This window comes from Rhamphochromis longiceps, linkage group LG17, assembly GCF_057381845.1.
Source record: "Rhamphochromis longiceps isolate RC_006_pf linkage group LG17, R_longiceps_female_GT1.1, whole genome shotgun sequence".
NCBI classification, from domain to species: domain Eukaryota; kingdom Metazoa; phylum Chordata; class Actinopteri; order Cichliformes; family Cichlidae; genus Rhamphochromis; species Rhamphochromis longiceps.
The window spans coordinates 37038953-37055572 of record NC_140573.1 but is presented as its reverse complement, the minus strand read 5'-3'; the positions used below and the strand labels follow the sequence as shown (position 1 = coordinate 37055572).

Below are 16620 nucleotides of genomic sequence, written 5' to 3'. Positions count from 1 at the left end.
AGAGGAAGATAATGGCAAGATCGATGGGAGAGATCCCCACAGCAGGAAATCTGATGTGGTGTCACATCACATTACTGTTTTTCTTCAAACTGACTACATACAAGTTATCTGCCATTCAATAATACTTTGCTTACGTGTAGCTTTTAGTAAAGTGACAGTATTGTTAGAGTACAAAGTAGGAATCTGATTCCATTACTGTGGTACAACTCATTAGAGCCAAAGAAATGTAAGCCAGGCAGTGTGTCATTCACTCACTTGGGTGCCGTGGAGCCTCGGGGCCATGTGCCATCCTCGCTCTTCTGCTCTATTACGAGAACCTGCGGGAGAAGGCAGAAAGAAAAGAGGGATCCATCTGCTTCCACTACTTTAAACACACCAGACATTTGAAATTCTACTCTGTGTCCAAGTGTTATTGGCTTGCTTTATCTGAATTTATCTTCCCAACAAGTCAAAGATCCCCGATTTGACCTCACACAAATCCCTTTAGCGTCATTCGGAGTGGCTGTAGCTCAGGTGGCAGAGCAGGTCAGCCATTAACCAGAAGGTCAGTGGTTCGATCCCAGGCTGCCTCCTGGCTGCATGACAAATATTCTTGGGCAAGATATCCCATGTTTGCCTACTGGTGGTGGTCAGAGGGCCCGGTGGCGCCAGTGTCCGGCAGCCTCGCCTCTGTCAGTGCGCCCCAGGGCAGCTGTGGCTACAATGTAGCTGCCATCACCAGTGTGCGAATGTGTATATGACTGAATGTAGTGTGAAGCGCTTTGGGGTCCTTAGGGACTAGAAAAGCGCTATACAAATGCAGGCCATTTACCATTTACCATAAAATTCTCCCCAATGGAATACGTGGAGCTACCCCTGTGGTGAATCCTTGTGACAAAGCATTGGCTGAAAGTAGCTATTATATTTTATATGTGACAGCTTTAGAATCCATTTGTGGCAGCAGGGTGGAGTACTGGTGTGTAAGGTCATGACTATGCAGAAGAAGGCACACCCACACTTTAGAAAAAAGTAAAAGATATTGTAGACAAGGTGCCTCTAAATATGTAGAGAAATGTCAACAGGTTTGTCCCACAGACGGACTTCCAACTCTGGCGTCATGACCCAAGTTGTCAACGGAGGTCCTTGTTTTGTTCTGCAGCGTTGATGAGTTTACTGTAGCAACAAATAAAGCAGTTCTTCACTTGGTGCAGGTTTTAATTAAAGAGGCTTTCAAAAACAGCAGAACAGTGACTGCTGTTACCAGATTCAATCCAGGACAATTTCAAAATAACTGGTGACATGACTGCAGATAACATCACTCTTATATAAAAACTGTGAAATACTTGAGTCTCCAAGCATACTCTTATTCTACCTGTCCAGCCTCTCCAAGTCCTGCCTATCAGTGGGAAACACTGAATACCATTACTGGGTTAACGTGATTGTAGCAGCAGCAGGTAAGTAGGACAACCCAGTGATGCCTGCTGAGTCACTGCAGCCACATGTTTAAATTAATAAATATGTAAAGTCCGCAGTCAGTTTGATGTCAGGTTCTATGCGCGAAAATTCTAGTTCATGAGCCGGCCTCAAACTAGCTTTACTATAAGGTCTTTAAAGTTGAATCTTAATTTCAGGAGTTCAAGTGTTCTAACTTACAGGCCTTTTTCTTGCAACAGCTAGAAAAAGGCTAAACAACACAATCTTGTGGTTTTCCATTATCTGCAATAGCTGTTTATTTTAATTTTAGATAGGAGGAGCAGAGACAAAAAGAATGGATGGATCAACAAAAATAACCTCTTGGATGCAGATTCTAAGTAGATCAAGAAAAGACAAGTTTTCTGATATGACCTGAAAAAGTACTCGTATCTGCCAAACAATACGAGGGAAACCATATCCAACGGAAACTAGAACTAAAACATCTTTTCCTGAGCTCAGGAATGACGGTCTATAGAGCAAGCCATATTCTTACACATCTGACAATTTTCTGAAATATCTTGCCTCTCTTGAAAAAAAGGAACCCTCCAGATCCAAATTCTTCTCACATAGTGAGAATTTGAGAAAAGAGTGGAAAAGTTCAAACCTGTCCTTGGTAGAGGCCGGCATCTTGGATGGTGCTGTCAGGTTTGTTGAGAGGCTCAAAGGTGTTGCTCATGTACCTGTTCCACAGCCTGGTCTCCTTCTCATCAGGGATGCTGAACAGCTTCCTCATTTCCTTCTCAATCATATCTACAAACACATTAGCAAAAAGATGCAGTTAACACTGTGCTGTTTTAAAAAAAAAAAAAAAAAAAAAAAAAGGCATGACACTCATGTGCACAAACAAAATGTGAAATAAAACAACCATACAAAAAAAAAACAAAAAAAAACAAAAACCAACAACTCCATCATCTACATCAATAGAATAAAGTAAATATTTACTTGGACACAGTTATTCAAAAACAACATGAGCAGAGTGTTAAGTTCATGTGTTTGAATGCACGCAGGAGGTGATTCTAATATCTGAAATCCCAAGGGTATATTTAGATCTATGTTGTATATCATTTGTGCTTCCAAGAATGTTTTCCTGGCTCAGAATGAGAATTAGTGGGGTGACCATGCACATAAACACAATTCTGTATTTCTAATCTTCGCACTTTACTGTTATCTAACTCGATAAACAAAAATGTCAATCACGCTTGAGTAAATAATTTTGAAAACACAAAATTTATTCTATTTCCATTTTATTTTCTTTAGCTCTGGCTGGGGGGCACAGCCTGCTGAATTATAAACAACAACAGAAACAAAACAACAGTTTTTACTTCATGTTTCAATGCAAGGATACAATAGCTAGTATCCATACACTGGCAAACAATATGGCATTTACTAGCGTGTATCTGTTGTGTCACAACTGCATAATACTTACAAAAAACAAACAACAACAAAACAAAAAAACACTTAGTCTTATGTACAAGATTTCTTTGTTTCCCCTGCAGCAAAAAGGGGAAATAAATCATCATGTGGCAACAATAGTTGGAAAAACAATTAATTTAAACACAAATACCACAAACAGTAAATGTATTTATATATAATTAGTGTGAAATGTGAACTGAGATCCAAGGAACTCTGGAACTCTGCGGAAACCAGTGCTTACTACTGCTTAGGCAGTGCCTACCTATTGTGTCAGCTTTACTGAAGCGTTTGGTGATCACATTGTCCATATTGCTGTCTTCACAGAGCTTCAGCTCGGTCAGGTACACTTCTACCTTGCAGTGCTTCACAAACATACCCTGTTCAACCACCTGCAAAAAGAGGATGATTATCAATTTACTGCTTTAAACCATGATTATCTAATGTTAAATTACTACGCAAAGAATGAGGGACACGGGCCTAATTCATGAGTAACCCTGTATGGTTTTGGGCTGTCCCACACAAAAAGATCAATGTAAAAGAACCGTGTAGATAACTCAGAAATGATTGCCTTAGAGAAGTCTAACGTTTGCACTTACAACGGAACATAAAATTTAACTGTGTAAAAATCTCACAATCTAACCGTCCACTAATCAGCCAACAGGAATGTAGCACTACATTACACCACAGACAACAGTAACAAGTCAGGCTGAACAGACAGAAGTAAAACATGAAAAACTAAATGTTTAAGATTCCAACATAGATGCAAGCTTGGCTCAGTCATGCCAGCAGAAGCCTTTGACTGTATGATGTTTGTCCAATTGTTATCATGGCTGAGCTTACCTTTGACAGAAGTTTAGGCACCCAAAAAGAAACTGTGACACCAAGCTGGCAAAAATAATCATGATGCAACCCTTATCTCATGTTTATCAAATTCCTGCAAGACTGAAAGAAAACTCCTAAGTTTAACGTGCTAGAAAATGCTTAACAAAATGGATAACAAAGCACACTAAGTTCTGCTGCGCTGGTCTCTACTCATCTGGAGTCCTGATACTTCACAGTCAGGGTGAAGTGCCTAAATTAGCAGCACCTCGTGGAAACAGCTGAGGGGTCCCAGCCTATTTATTTCACCCCTGAGCCCCTCCAGCACACAGACACTCACGCTACTAAACTGCAAAAGTCCTTCACACACAGCTTAGACTCTCTCAGCACCACAACCCTCCCCTACTCAAGGCTCTCGGTGGGCTAGTACACCTCAGCGCACAACCCATCTGTGAGCTCAGTCAACGTCCAACTCACCACCAAGCTCTGACACATTTTCTCAAATCAAAGCCGAGCCAAAACCATTTAGGCCACCCACGCCGCTTCTCCTATACTGGTTTGCCTCTCCTCGCACTCCTTTGAAAAGCTTACGCGCTGCTTCTCTTAGTGTGACCTCAGCTGGCATTCCTCCGCTTGGAAAACAAGGACGCAGGAGCTCTCCACCATTGTTGGCAATCAAACCACAAGTGGAAAGCGGAAGGAGCCACAGTGTCACACCAATGACTACAATCCTACAGTTCCCCCCAGCATAATCCCCACCCTCAAGTTGACAATATAGAAACAACAGGGTAAAAAGAAGAAGAAAACCTCCTTCATGTTGTGTCTCGCAGATCGCTCCATGTAGCTTTTCAGTCATCCAGAACGTTGCCTGAAAATAGAAACCTTGCAGCTACCCGATACGCCACATGACATACATGGCAAAAGAGGAGGGTCAATGTAGGGGGGGGGGGGGAGGAGACAAGAGACAGACTGATAGATATGGAGAGGGAAGAGGAAGTGCTTCCAGCAGCCATGATGCCATGACTAGCGAGATTTGAAGAGTTGCTTTGATAGCAAAAGTGCCATCACACACAAGTATTCAACTGTAATCACAAACATATAAGCATTCTTCATTTTTTTTACTCCAGCAAACCTTACATACTCTCATGCTAATATGGAAAAAATAAGCACACATACTGCGTTTCATTCATAAAAGAAATGAATGAAAGGCAACTGTTTTTTTTTCTTTGTGATAAGTAAACACCCAGTCTTTCACTATTACTTCTGAGATTCTGTGTAGAGTACACAGAGTAAATCTGTGTAAATCTACCTGACCAACCAAATTACATCAAAAATGAATGTAATGGTTAACTATTCTTTGCAGTTCTTTTTGTTAAATATCTGTCATCATAGTCATATACTATTCACTGTTCAGCAACAGTGACACAAGTTCAAAGTTCCTTTTCCAAAAGTGCTGCATGTCTGATTTTCCCCAAACAGCCTTATTAGCACAATGTTCTCCCTTTTACCCCAACACAAGTCACTGTGCACATTAAACCTTCTGATTCTGTATATGAGAAAACAATCTGAGCTGGCAGCAGAACAAATGTTAAAAAATCCATTCATAATCTTATGCTAATAACTGAACCCTTACCTTGCGCGCGATTGGCTCCTGACCCTCTGTGAGTCCATACCAGCTGACGAGTTTATTCCAGCCTTCTGTTGGGACCAGAATGTAGTCAAGCTCATCAATGAGGTGTTCCTTGATGGCGAGCACATCCCCATCTAGAGGGAGGGTCATACACGTGCAGTTAAACAAGCACATTCTGTGGGTCAACACTTACACTATTGATAACACACAAAGAACAAGGTGAGCTGGAGAGTTTTCTATGACCCCCCTCCAAAGAAAGGCTACTCTCTGGTTAGTAGACAATGTTTTTGTGTGCGTGTATGTCACTTGCCCACGAAGCTAACCTACCAAAAACTGCTTTCCCATACATTTATCATATACTTTTAGAAGGGATAAAATAGAGATATAAAGAGATGGACTATTACTTGACTTACCTTTGAGAAGACCAGAGTTATCAACCGGTCCTGGGTAGACATTCTGGTCTCCCATCTGGTATTTGTCCCAGCTGTCAAATCCCACATATTTCTTCCACTGTTTGAACCAGTGACTGTCCACTAGGTACCTGCAGAGAAAGCAATCAAGATTACAACATCTCTACTAAAAGCAAGATGTGAAAGACAAGAGTTATATAAAAGGGATGGTGGGGTGGGGTGCATTAAACTATTGGGCTATAAACCAGGTTACCTTGAGGCTACCTTGTGGTGAGTACCCGAAACAAATCTGGTTTTGGGAGGCATACATTACACAGACTGACAGTTGTAACAGTAGCTTTTAGCCGCCGTGTTGAGTTCAGATTGCTACAAGCCTAGCCAGCTGGCTCTGTGATTTTGACAGGTGTTTTTTTTTTTTTTCGACTCCGCCCTGCTGAAGTCGGGGGATGAACCCACTGACAGGCAAACCGCTTGGATCATCGGCAAGCTAGCCAATTAGCTGATAGCCTGATAACTATCTGTATCACTCAAACGGCATGTAGCCTTCCTTACACATCCACAGAAAATATGTGACACAGTTTTTTGGAAGTGAAGGATATAAACACCAAAATACAGCATATAAGTTTAGTTTAACTGTTTTAAGTCTTAGCGAGAGCTCAACCAGCGCTAGCCTGCCAAGCTGACACATGAAGCTGACAGGCAGCCGTTAGCTAGCTCGGAGCTCACTGTCAACACGGCCCGGCCGTTTTGCTTTCACATCCTCCGTGGGGTTGACAGGCTCAGCAGACCCAGCCCAGAGCCACGCAGTGCCCTTGAAAAGATCACAGTCAATTCTTACCAAGTGTCTCCCTTTCTTAGTTGTGTTTTCAACAGTGTCGCGACCTCTCCTCTTTGGGTATCCAGATCAGCCGCTCCTCCTTCCGCCATCTTTCCTTAGACATTCCCCGGTGCATGGTGGGAAAAAAAGCGGCACGTCATAGAGGCACGTAGAGAGCGACGCCGCTGCTGCAGCCAATCATCACCGTGGCAGCGTGACACCCAGTGGCAAAATTATTCTAGAAAATGTTTCAAAAGTGCTCCATCATTGTGGATGCACGGGCTTACAGCTGAGAAAGAAACTGTGCCTTTAAAAATAAAGATGAGGGGAAACAATACAAGTGACACTTTTTAACCCTCCGTGAACACTGTAGAAGAGAAAATCACCAAAGAGGCCAATATAAAGAATCTGAAAGTTGAACCATTTATAATATTGCAATTTTGGGAAAAGTACTGTGAAAGCAGAGTTTTATAAACTGCCAGTTACCTCACACTATAACATATCATACACCCGGAAAAGGAAAACAATTAACAAGTGAATGAAGTTCCTGAAGAAAATGTGGTCTGAATGCTGAAAGCTCAGTGATTTGAGTTTTCAAAGCTGGAAAGTAGTTGAATATCTTTCAAATGTACATTAGGAAAGCTGACAAATGACAAAAGAAAAATCTGAATCTGAAAAAAAAAAAAAAATATATATATATATATATATATATATATATATATATATATATATATATATATATATTTTTTTTTTTTTTTTTTTTTTTTTTTTTTTTTTTTTTAACTAACTGTAAACAGTAATCCAACTCTGGAAAGTAACTGAAACTAAACCGGTACCTTTAATAAAATACTTTATACAAGCTAAGCTCTTGCAAAGTCCACAGATGTTATACTTTATCACTTTATAGAACATGACTATATGAAAAAACCCAAAACATATCAGTAAAATCCTGATGTGATTTGTTCGTGATTTGTTCTCCATTTTCATAAAATTGGAGACTTTTGATAGTTATGGACTGATTTTTCTTTTTTAAAATTACATTTGTAGCAGCAGGGGCATGTTCAAAAGACACAGGAAGCCCAGATGCTCCAGTTTTCCACTAGCACTTGAAAGCTGCATGCATTTGTGGATTTGTAAAAAGTTAAAGTTGAAGACTCTCAAAACCCAATATGCACATGTGACATGTCCCTTTGTATCAGCCAAATGTATTCATTTGTATTTATTCATTTTCTAATATAAAGATTGTACACAAGTGTTTGGATTGGAATGTACCTTTGGTGTTACTCAACTCATAACCATCAAGTTTTGTTAAACCAGACAACAGACACTGAAAACTTATTATACAGCATAATTGAAAATAGCGTAATTTTCAAAATGAACTACGTGTTGTATTCAGCAGTGACTATTGCTTCCTCTTGCTAGCTATGAAAACCAGTGTAGCTGTAAGGCACTTTCACAGTGGCTTCACTTTTTCAGCTTTAACTACATCCTACGTTTACATACAGTCTGTTGTTCAAACCTGACAAAGTGGTGTTTTGCTGCAGGTTCCAACTTGAACAACATGTTTTAGAGAAATGAACCAAGCAAGCATTTAAGTGAGCTTTGAAGTAGGAGTTTGCTCTCCTTTAGTGCAATTGTCACAAGTGTTCACCTACAAGCACCAACCTGTTTTAAATCCAGTTGTATTACAAGCCAGTGTACACAAGGAATGAGGTGCCATAGGTGTAAACCTGAGTAACATAATAGTGTGTTTAATCCACCAGAGTTTCCATTTAAATAGCAGGTAAACACAGGCGTTACTGATCACATTAGTTAAAGGTCTGTGCCTAAGCAGAAAAGAACAATGGCTGCTGTGAAAAAGGCTCTATGCGACTTCCCCCCCCCCTTCCCTTTAAAGCTGCCATGCTTAACATCCAAGTCCCCGAATTTGGATTATTTTTTCAGACTTAGGAAGTTCCCCTTCGGAGAGCAAAGGCAAAATGGTTCAGGACAACATACAAAGATTTTTTAATCCGCATTTACAACAGTAATGTTTCTTTGTACAGTCATTATACGTTACAGTACAAAAAATGAAACTACAGTTAATATGCCATATTAGTCCATATCAGTATTCTGCATTTCCATGTATTTATTCTGCATCCTATTATGTCTACTGTTAAGCATAATCTAATTTTCCCTAAATACAAAAGGAAAACCTCTGCAGTTATTTATCACAACATAACAATATGATACAAATATGACAAAACAGCCATGCAGTGTTGTCAGATACATAAAGGAGCATTAACAAGTTGCTCTCTAAGTGTTAGGTGTGAACATCCAATGATTCACCTGTTCCTCCCGTGACTTTGCTTTTATTGGGTTACTTATAAACTTTACCGATGGATTCACAGACTCAAGAACAAGTTTGTCTAAATTACTTTTGTCCCTGAAAAACACTCCTTTCCACTCTGAAAATTCTTAATTCAAATGTCAGGATACTTTTTTAATTTCTTCTGCCTTAATTTATCACTCAAAAATCGTCAACCCACTACTTTCGCCTGAGTCCACCGTGTATGTTATGTTTTAAAGTAAGTGGATCCCACAGACCACTGAAGCCTCACAAGTTGGAGTCCGCCTCAGAGACGGGGAAGTAGCCATTTGTAGTCTTGGTGGTGTCTACCTCTGGAGCAAAGATAGCCAGTAACCTCTCCTGCTCCCTCTTGGTTTTAGGTAAGTCGTCAGATGGTCTGATGAGCAACTGGATGCGCTGTGAACGAGCAAACAAAGATTAAAATCAGGAACACGTCAGTTGGGCACAAATGTTTTCCTCTGACAGGATGACCAGCATACCTCTCTGAGTGTCCCCTGGGTGGTGCTGATCTTATACACCATCCAAAGTGGAATGCAGACCATGGAGGAGAGAGCAAGCAGCCAGCCGATCACATATCCCCACCACGGGTACACATACTCATTGTTGTACTTCAGAGGAGTGTATTTAATGAGGGAGAATGCAAAGGTGCCCTGCAGAGACAAGGTAACAGGGTACGGCAACTAGTGAGGATCAACCTGCTTTATTTCCTCTTTTTTTTTCACTAATAGAACATTTATTGTCATTTTTGGAAGTTTATCTACTTTACTGAGACTCACAATGCACGTGGCAGGGGAGAAGAACAACCAACAGCACTTGATATACGGTCCTGGCCGGTAACCAATCATATCCTCAATGTTATCATAAAAGCGATCAGCGCCTGGAAAAACACGATTTAGACACATCTCATCGTGACACAGTGTAAAACTCCCAGCTGGGTTTCTGCCAGTAACTTGGGTGAACACTCAGAATTACTCGTCAAAGCTTGTGCTGTAATCTTACATGCAGTTCTGTTTGCTTACCGTAAACCCACGCAATGCAAACTGTCTCAAAGATGGACATGAAGAGAAGACACATGCCGCTGGCTGCGTAGTAATCAAAGAGCTGAAAGACATACATGCCCCCCTAAACAGATACAAACCAAAGAGGTATAATCATACAAATATAGCTTACAGTTACAGTTTTAGACATTTTTTTATACTCTTGGCTCCGTATGATGTCACTGAAAGGAGATATCCCTAATATGGTAATCTTAGACACATAGCTTTTGCTGCACACACCTGCAGAACCCCTTTGTTTTTGTCTTTTTACAAGGGGCAGCCAATCAGAAGAAAGCTGGTTTAAAGGGTTTAAGGTTAGGATGGCTTATTGCAAAACTATTCTAATAAGATCCAAAAATAAAAACAGAGACCTGGAAATGAGCATAATAGGTCTCCTTTATCTAAAAATGAATGGTAGCTTGAAAACTGTACAGTAAAATACTGTTATATAGTATAGTGCTGTTATTATACAAAGACCCTGAAACCTTGAAGCCCAAAAGTTGACTATTTCAGCCCTCATCCTAAAATTGGGAGCATTGCATAACAATGCTTGTCACTTACCTGAGAAGGGTCGCACAAAACCATTGACGCGCTTGTACTTACAAACTGAGGACTTGTTGACACCTCTACAGAGCATTCATGCTTCCAGCTGTGCAGAGGTGAAACCACGTCAACTACGTTGGATTCTAGTAAGAGTTTATTTAATCAGAACAAAGCATCCCACCACCAGCCGCAATCCCTCCACCCCAGCAACTGCCCAATTTGTTAAGAGTATGTGTTGAGAGACAACAGCTTTAACATCACATGATCAAGCAAACTGCTGCTAAAGGCATTCATTCCTGTTAGGAAACAAGGGATGACACCACAGCTTTAAAAAAAAAAAGAATAATTTAAAGACACTCGTATGAAATCATTTACTACACACTACAGGCCAATTTTACTTCTGTACTTGTTGATCTTTGGCTGTGTGAATCTGTGTGTTTATAGTCCCAGAGTGTGACACCTACCTCCATAAGCATGACGAGGCCCATGAGGAAGGAGACCAGGACCACGCCTAACAGGAAGAGCTCCCGGCGGTACTTTCGACGGAACACGGCTGGGTACATGTCGACGATGGCCGTCACAAGGCTCTCCACGCACACAAACTGATGTAGGAGAGGGGAAAAGTCATTAATAGGAATGCGATCATCACTAAAGCAATCATGAAAAAGAAAAAACATCCAAGTGGCGGAGCGTGTTATCTGAAAATGGTGCATAGCTTTGTACCTGACTGTCCAGCCCTAGAAAAACAATCATGATGAAGAAGAGGGCCGCCCACAAGGGAGACAAGGGCATCATGGACACAGCACGAGGGTAAGCTATGAATGCCAGGCCAGGGCCTGTGCAGAGACAAAACAAACAACTTAAATTGAACAACCACAAACCAACCTAAGTATCAAAACAAATTAGTGTCACTATGGGATTACTGCTATTTTGCTTGATATCAGGCCTCACCAGATTCTGCCACTTCTGAAATGGGAACATTTTGCTCATAAGCCATGAAACCCAGGATGGAGAAAATCGCAAAGCCTGCCATGAAGCTGGTGCCACTGTTCAGAAAGCACAGCGCCAGGCAGTCTCTGCAACAATATGTTAAGTGTCCTTTTACTGCGGAGTTAAGCATCAGATTCGGAAAGGCAATTATAAAGTAAGAGGTGATGATGATGATGATGCTTGAGTTAGTGATTTTAATTGAGTCTACCCACCTTGGCGACCCCCAGCTGCTTCTTCTTCTAAATATTAAGAATTACTTCGAATATAATCTTAAAAAGAAACTTCAGACTATTTAAAGGGAAAATTCACTCAAAATTTTTATTATTTTATTATTATATCAATCTTTTGATGAGGTCTGCTATGATACTTGCCTTATCTATTCTGGTGGCAGGGTCCGGGGCTGTAAAACTTTGTGCAAGGAATGTGATATGATTTGAGCCAGCCATGCGCCCTTCTGTCCGATGACAGTGACAGTGAGGTGAGTTGCTGGCGATATTTTGAACTTTTCCGTTAGTAAGCGCTGCTGTTTTTGCCGCTGTGAGTTGCTGTTAGCCTCTGTTAGCCAGCATGAGTAAAACCTTTGAAGTGAATCTAACATTGTATAACATAGAAAATAAAATTTAAAAATACTATGTGAAACTTTAATCAAAGTGTTTATCAGAGGGAAAGTGCGATTTTGAGGACGCTGGAGTCTAGCATTAGCTGGCATGATGTTAGCTTACAACTAGCTGTTTTTGCTGTTTAGCTGGCTCGTTGTCAGCTGTCTGGAGATATCAGGGTCACATGTTTAAGCTGCTGACAATAAGTAATTGAGGAAATATCAAGAATAAATATACATTTTATACATGTTTTTATTTGTTAGAGCATTGACTGCAGAGGAGGAAAAGGATGATGTGTGAATGAGGGAGGAGATGTTGAACATATACATGTACAAATCTTAAATTGTCATATATAGTTTGAAAGAGCTATTTGGCATGTTGTGTATGTGGCTGTTTTCTAGCCACCTACATAAAACGTGATTTTAAAAATGCCACATAACATGGAAAGTTATTTATCAGTTTCACATGGGAACTTACTTTTTTCACTGCAGACGGAAGTGTGCACCAACTTCAATGGAGTGGTAATGTTTGCTAGTTGTACAATGTTTTGTTTGGCAAATGTATACGGTAGAAAGTAATTAGTCTGTATGTGAAACGGCTCACACAGTTTTTCAAATGCTTTGGTTGGCTGGTTGGTTTGAGTGCAACAAAAGTATGTAATTTTAACTTTTAATTTAAAACTGGGCAACTCGCACTAAAAAAATCTAAAAACAAACAAATGTCAAAAATGAGCAACTTATTGGCTTAAATAATCTTGAGAAATGACTTTAATCTATGTAAGCGTGTAATTGAATAAGCACATGGATACTGCATTGCATACATACCTATAGCAGTTATTATTATATTTATTGTAACTGCCCAGAGCAGTCAGCGACCCCAGACAGATGGCATAGGAGAAGAAGATCTGAGTGCCAGCATCCATCCACACCTAACACAGGAGAGATATGAATATAGAGATATAGAGATTTCAAATGCAGTGCTGTGTGACCAGGAGGATTGATGTGCTACATCTTTCCATAGACATTCAGCCATCACTGACTAAAGCAGGTGGGCAAAAGTGAAATGTCTGTTACTGGATTTGCTCTAGCTGAACATTTATTAACCATGCTTCCATAAATAGCAAACTGAGATGATATTGCACTATTTCAACAACCAACACTTGCCGTGCAACTGTTTTGAAACACCATTGGGCATTTATTTAGGGAGTTATTTTTGGACTTGGTCTGTAAATCTGAAAAAACACAATTAAAAAGTTTGCTTATTTGCCCCAAAATCAGCTAGATTCTTGTAGAAATCCTACTTCTCCCATACATTTTAGTTAAAGATTCTTTTGGTCACTTAAAAAGCCACTTTAAAAGGTCTTGTTCCATAAAAAGGGGGGAAAGCCTGATTTTGTGTCTGCTTTCAGCTCAGTCCTGGTAGATCTTGTGTTTACAGTCCCAGTGGTGTCTTGACCTTGCATTTAATCCCCGCGGTCCCTGTCTCTTTCATGGAGAGCAGATGGACCCAGCAGAAACAAGTTCCCCCCCAACCGAGAACCATGGGGTACCTGCTCTTGGTTCACGTCACTCTTTGAAAATTTTGTGACTGGCCTAAGTGAGTTTTGTGCAAATGATCTTCATACCTGTGGATCTGCCAGTCGCCCCAAATCAGGGTAAAGGTAGAACTGGATGCCGATTCCAGCGCCAGGAAGGGTGAGTCCTCTGATCAACAGCACAATCAGCATCACGTAGGGGAAGGTCGCAGTGAAGTAGACCACCTATATCGACACACGCATATGTGCAAACAGGAAACATGCCAAAATAATCACCACATGACATCCATCACGTACCCCAGAGCTGCCTCTGAGTCCCCCTCTCACCCACCTTTCCTGTGGATTTCACCCCCTTCCAGATGCAGAAGTAGCACATGACCCAGGCGATGAACAGACACAGGGCCAGGTCCCCATTCAGCGAGCCCATTTGGTCAATACCTGGGGAAATCCTTAGTGCTCTCCTCCTATTGAAACGGGGGAAAAAAACACACCAGTGACAAACCATCTAAATCATTAAGTCACTATCTGCTTTTTATCGAGGGTGCCACAACTCACTCCCAGAACTCAATGACAGGAGAGGTGGTGTTTGGGTTGATCATTTGGTCAGTTGAGGTGTTTCTCCTCTGAAACTCCACACAGTTTTCTGTAGGGGAAAAACCACATAGAAATTATTTACCATTGCACTATAAGAAGGGGAAAAATACATTCTAAGAGGAAACATTCACGAAGCTTTGTTGTGTTACCTGTATTCCACGTATTGTTGCAGGAAGACCAAGGTAGGTCCCAAGAGAAGGAGAAAGACAGATAAAAAATCCCCCAAGCCAGAACGATGATGTAATAGAAGTTCAGCAGAGTCACTATCACTTGGGTGCCATAGCCAAGACCTGCACAAATAATATTTACATATACGTAACAATATTCACCTTTATAATTAGTATATTCTGAATATGAAAAAATATGTATGCTTAGGGCTGATGTTGGTCTTCCAAAACAGAATAATAATGGAGATGAGGAAGAGAGATCGCCCGCTTAAATTTGAGACTGAATTTATAATCCTTCTTTTTCACGTACAAAGTCATGAAAGATCAGACACCATCATATCATAAAGACCTCATAGTCCCATATTATCCCAGTAAAGCATGCTGGTTTGGACTGAAGGCTTACTTGTGATTTGTAGAGTTTCTAAATATAGAATGGGAGACAGAGTCTCAGGGTTCAGGAAGCAGACACCCTCTCTACTTTTCAGATTAGGCTTAAAACTTTCTTTGATGAAGCTTATATTATACTTAGGGCTGGATCAGGTGACCCTCAAACATCTATTAGGTATGCCGTTGTAGGCTCAGGCTGCTGGGGGACTTCCTGTGATTCGCTGACAATTTTCATTTTCAGTCCCTATGAAGCTATTTTTTCCAGATTACTCTCTTCTGTGTCAAAATCTAAGAATGTACGTCTCTTTTCTCTTCTTATGCTCCTCCCTGAACCTGGTTCTACTGAAAGGAAGTTCTTCTTCCCCACAATCACCAAGTGCTTTCTTATAGAAGGTTTGTGAATCAGTGGGGGTTGTCTCTCGCTAACACTGGCAGTTCTTTACTTTACAATACAACGTGCCTTCAGGAGATTCCTATTCTGATACGGCACTATACAGATAAAACCAAATTTACCTGAATCCTCCTTACCTTCAAACAAAGGACTGATCTTTCTCCAGCAGGTAATGCCTCCCTCACTGGTGTACTGGCCCAGTGCTACCTCCAGGAGGAAGACGGGAACACCACAAGTAAACAGGAAGATCAGGTAAGGGATGAGGAATGCACCTGAGTTGAAAAAGAGCAAATGATTAAGGGTTAGAGTTTATACTGAAGGTATACTCTGTTCAAATGCAATGTATTTCTACTGTCTGCACCTTTAATATTGAATCTGATTTGGAATAAAGTACAAAAAAATAAAAAGGAAAGGAGACCACATAAAACCATGAAAGCCCGCAGAGAGGCCGAGGGCATGTGGCTTGTTCAAGTTTTCTGCCTCTCTGCAGAAACAGCTGCTGTGAGCGAGGAGCAACAACAGCTGTCTGACCCCGCTCATTCCCAAACTCTGACCCCGCCACCCCATGGAGGGCGAGAGAGAGAGAGAGAAATGGGTATCTAATTTAGCAGTCAAACAAGCATAACATGCAGCCAATGAAGGAAGAGCTGTTTTTCCAAACAGATTTTCAGAAACTTTGAATGCACCCGTTTTTACTTCTATCATCAAATCAATTTAAGGATGAATTTTGCCTTTGAATGAAGTCTGCAACTCGCGATAACAAGTTTTGTCTCTCATTAAGTCCATTAGTGAACAGAGATCAATTTCAGAATCTGATCAATTTCAGAATAATACTAAGATCTTCAGGTGTTTGCTTAACATACCTTTTGTACAAATTAGTGACATGCATGAATTAGTTGATGGAAAACTGCAGAGGAGCACTCTTTATCTTCTCTACTTAGCTCATCTTCCCACTCACCTCCCCCGTTCTTGTAGCACAGATAAGGGAACCGCCACATGTTGCCCAGGCCGATGATGGAGCCGGCGACTGACAGAACGAACTCCAGCTTATTGCTCCACTGACCCCTCTCCTCCATCTTCACTTCAGAGGGTGGCAAGTCACTGGCATGGCTGGTATAATTGGCGAGGCCGGCGTTGACAGAGTCTCCTGTACAACAGATGTACACGAGGATTGCAGTAGGCCATGGAAACTCGATGGCTGACACCCATATCGCCTGAATTGGAAGCAGATGTGTCTGCACACCAAACTGTTCCAGCTGTAGAGCGCACCAAGTTCAAATATATGTGCACTTACCTTTCATTGTGGTGTCACTCTTGTGACGAGCTTGAAGCTGAATCTGTAGGTTTCAGTTTGACTGGGGCCAAGGTTTGACTATTTAACGTGGCTGGACAGAGAGGTGGGGTTTTGTAATGCTAAACCAAGGCCAGCCTCCACTCTTTCCCTGCATGGGGTCCCTTCCAAGCAAAGTACAACATCCACCATGTCT

The 16620-nt window shown here is 41.1% G+C and overlaps 2 protein-coding genes across 5 annotated transcripts in view; both read right to left on the bottom strand.

The window, feature by feature from the left end:
- Window positions 1-6675, bottom strand: part of usp15 (ubiquitin specific peptidase 15) — a 28457-nt gene extending 21782 nt beyond the window's left edge. For 2 of the 3 annotated variants that reach the window (XM_085385750.1, XM_085385751.1), the window contains exons 1-6: window positions 6563-6675; window positions 5728-5855; window positions 5318-5448; window positions 3128-3254; window positions 2057-2202; window positions 256-317 (exon numbers count right to left, since the gene is read on the bottom strand). In XM_085385750.1, coding sequence (XP_085241876.1) covers window positions 256-317; window positions 2057-2202; window positions 3128-3254; window positions 5318-5448; window positions 5728-5855; window positions 6563-6651 — 683 coding nt within the window. In that variant the 5' untranslated portion in view covers window positions 6652-6675. Of the gene's footprint in view, window positions 1-255; window positions 318-2056; window positions 2203-3127; window positions 3255-4491; window positions 5267-5317; window positions 5449-5727; window positions 5856-6562 lie in introns of those variants that run through there. The other variant, XM_085385752.1, reaches the window with a different exon arrangement.
- Window positions 6676-8433: 1758 nt separating this feature from the next.
- LOC146650127 (sodium- and chloride-dependent GABA transporter 2-like) lies at window positions 8434-16575 on the bottom strand. 2 transcript variants are annotated; one of them, XM_085387184.1, is made up of 15 exons: window positions 16428-16575; window positions 16092-16280; window positions 15271-15405; window positions 14338-14478; window positions 14150-14237; window positions 13926-14058; window positions 13685-13819; window positions 12885-12988; window positions 11423-11547; window positions 11195-11307; window positions 10936-11073; window positions 9911-10013; window positions 9668-9768; window positions 9371-9541; window positions 8435-9287 (listed from the first exon to the last, which is right to left on the bottom strand). In XM_085387184.1, exons 1-15 carry the CDS (start codon window positions 16432-16434, stop codon window positions 9138-9140), a joined length of 1833 nt encoding a protein of 610 aa, XP_085243310.1. In that variant the 5' UTR covers window positions 16435-16575; the 3' UTR covers window positions 8435-9137. The 2 variants fall into 2 exon arrangements, with proteins under 2 accessions (XP_085243311.1, XP_085243310.1); XM_085387185.1 differs by lacking the exons at window positions 16092-16280; window positions 16428-16575 and adding an exon at window positions 15495-15625 and having other exon boundaries at window positions 8434-9287.
- Between the last annotated feature and the right edge of the window lie 45 nt (window positions 16576-16620).

Coding starts and splice junctions, on each gene's coding strand:
- LOC146650127 (XM_085387184.1), bottom strand. Junction 11,548..12,884: donor TATAATAATAACTGCTATAG/GTATGTATGCAA, acceptor ATATTGTTGCAG/AGACTGCCTGGCGCTGTGCT. Junction 10,014..10,935: donor GCCTCGTCATGCTTATGGAG/GTAGGTGTCACA, acceptor GTATCTGTTTAG/GGGGGCATGTATGTCTTTCA.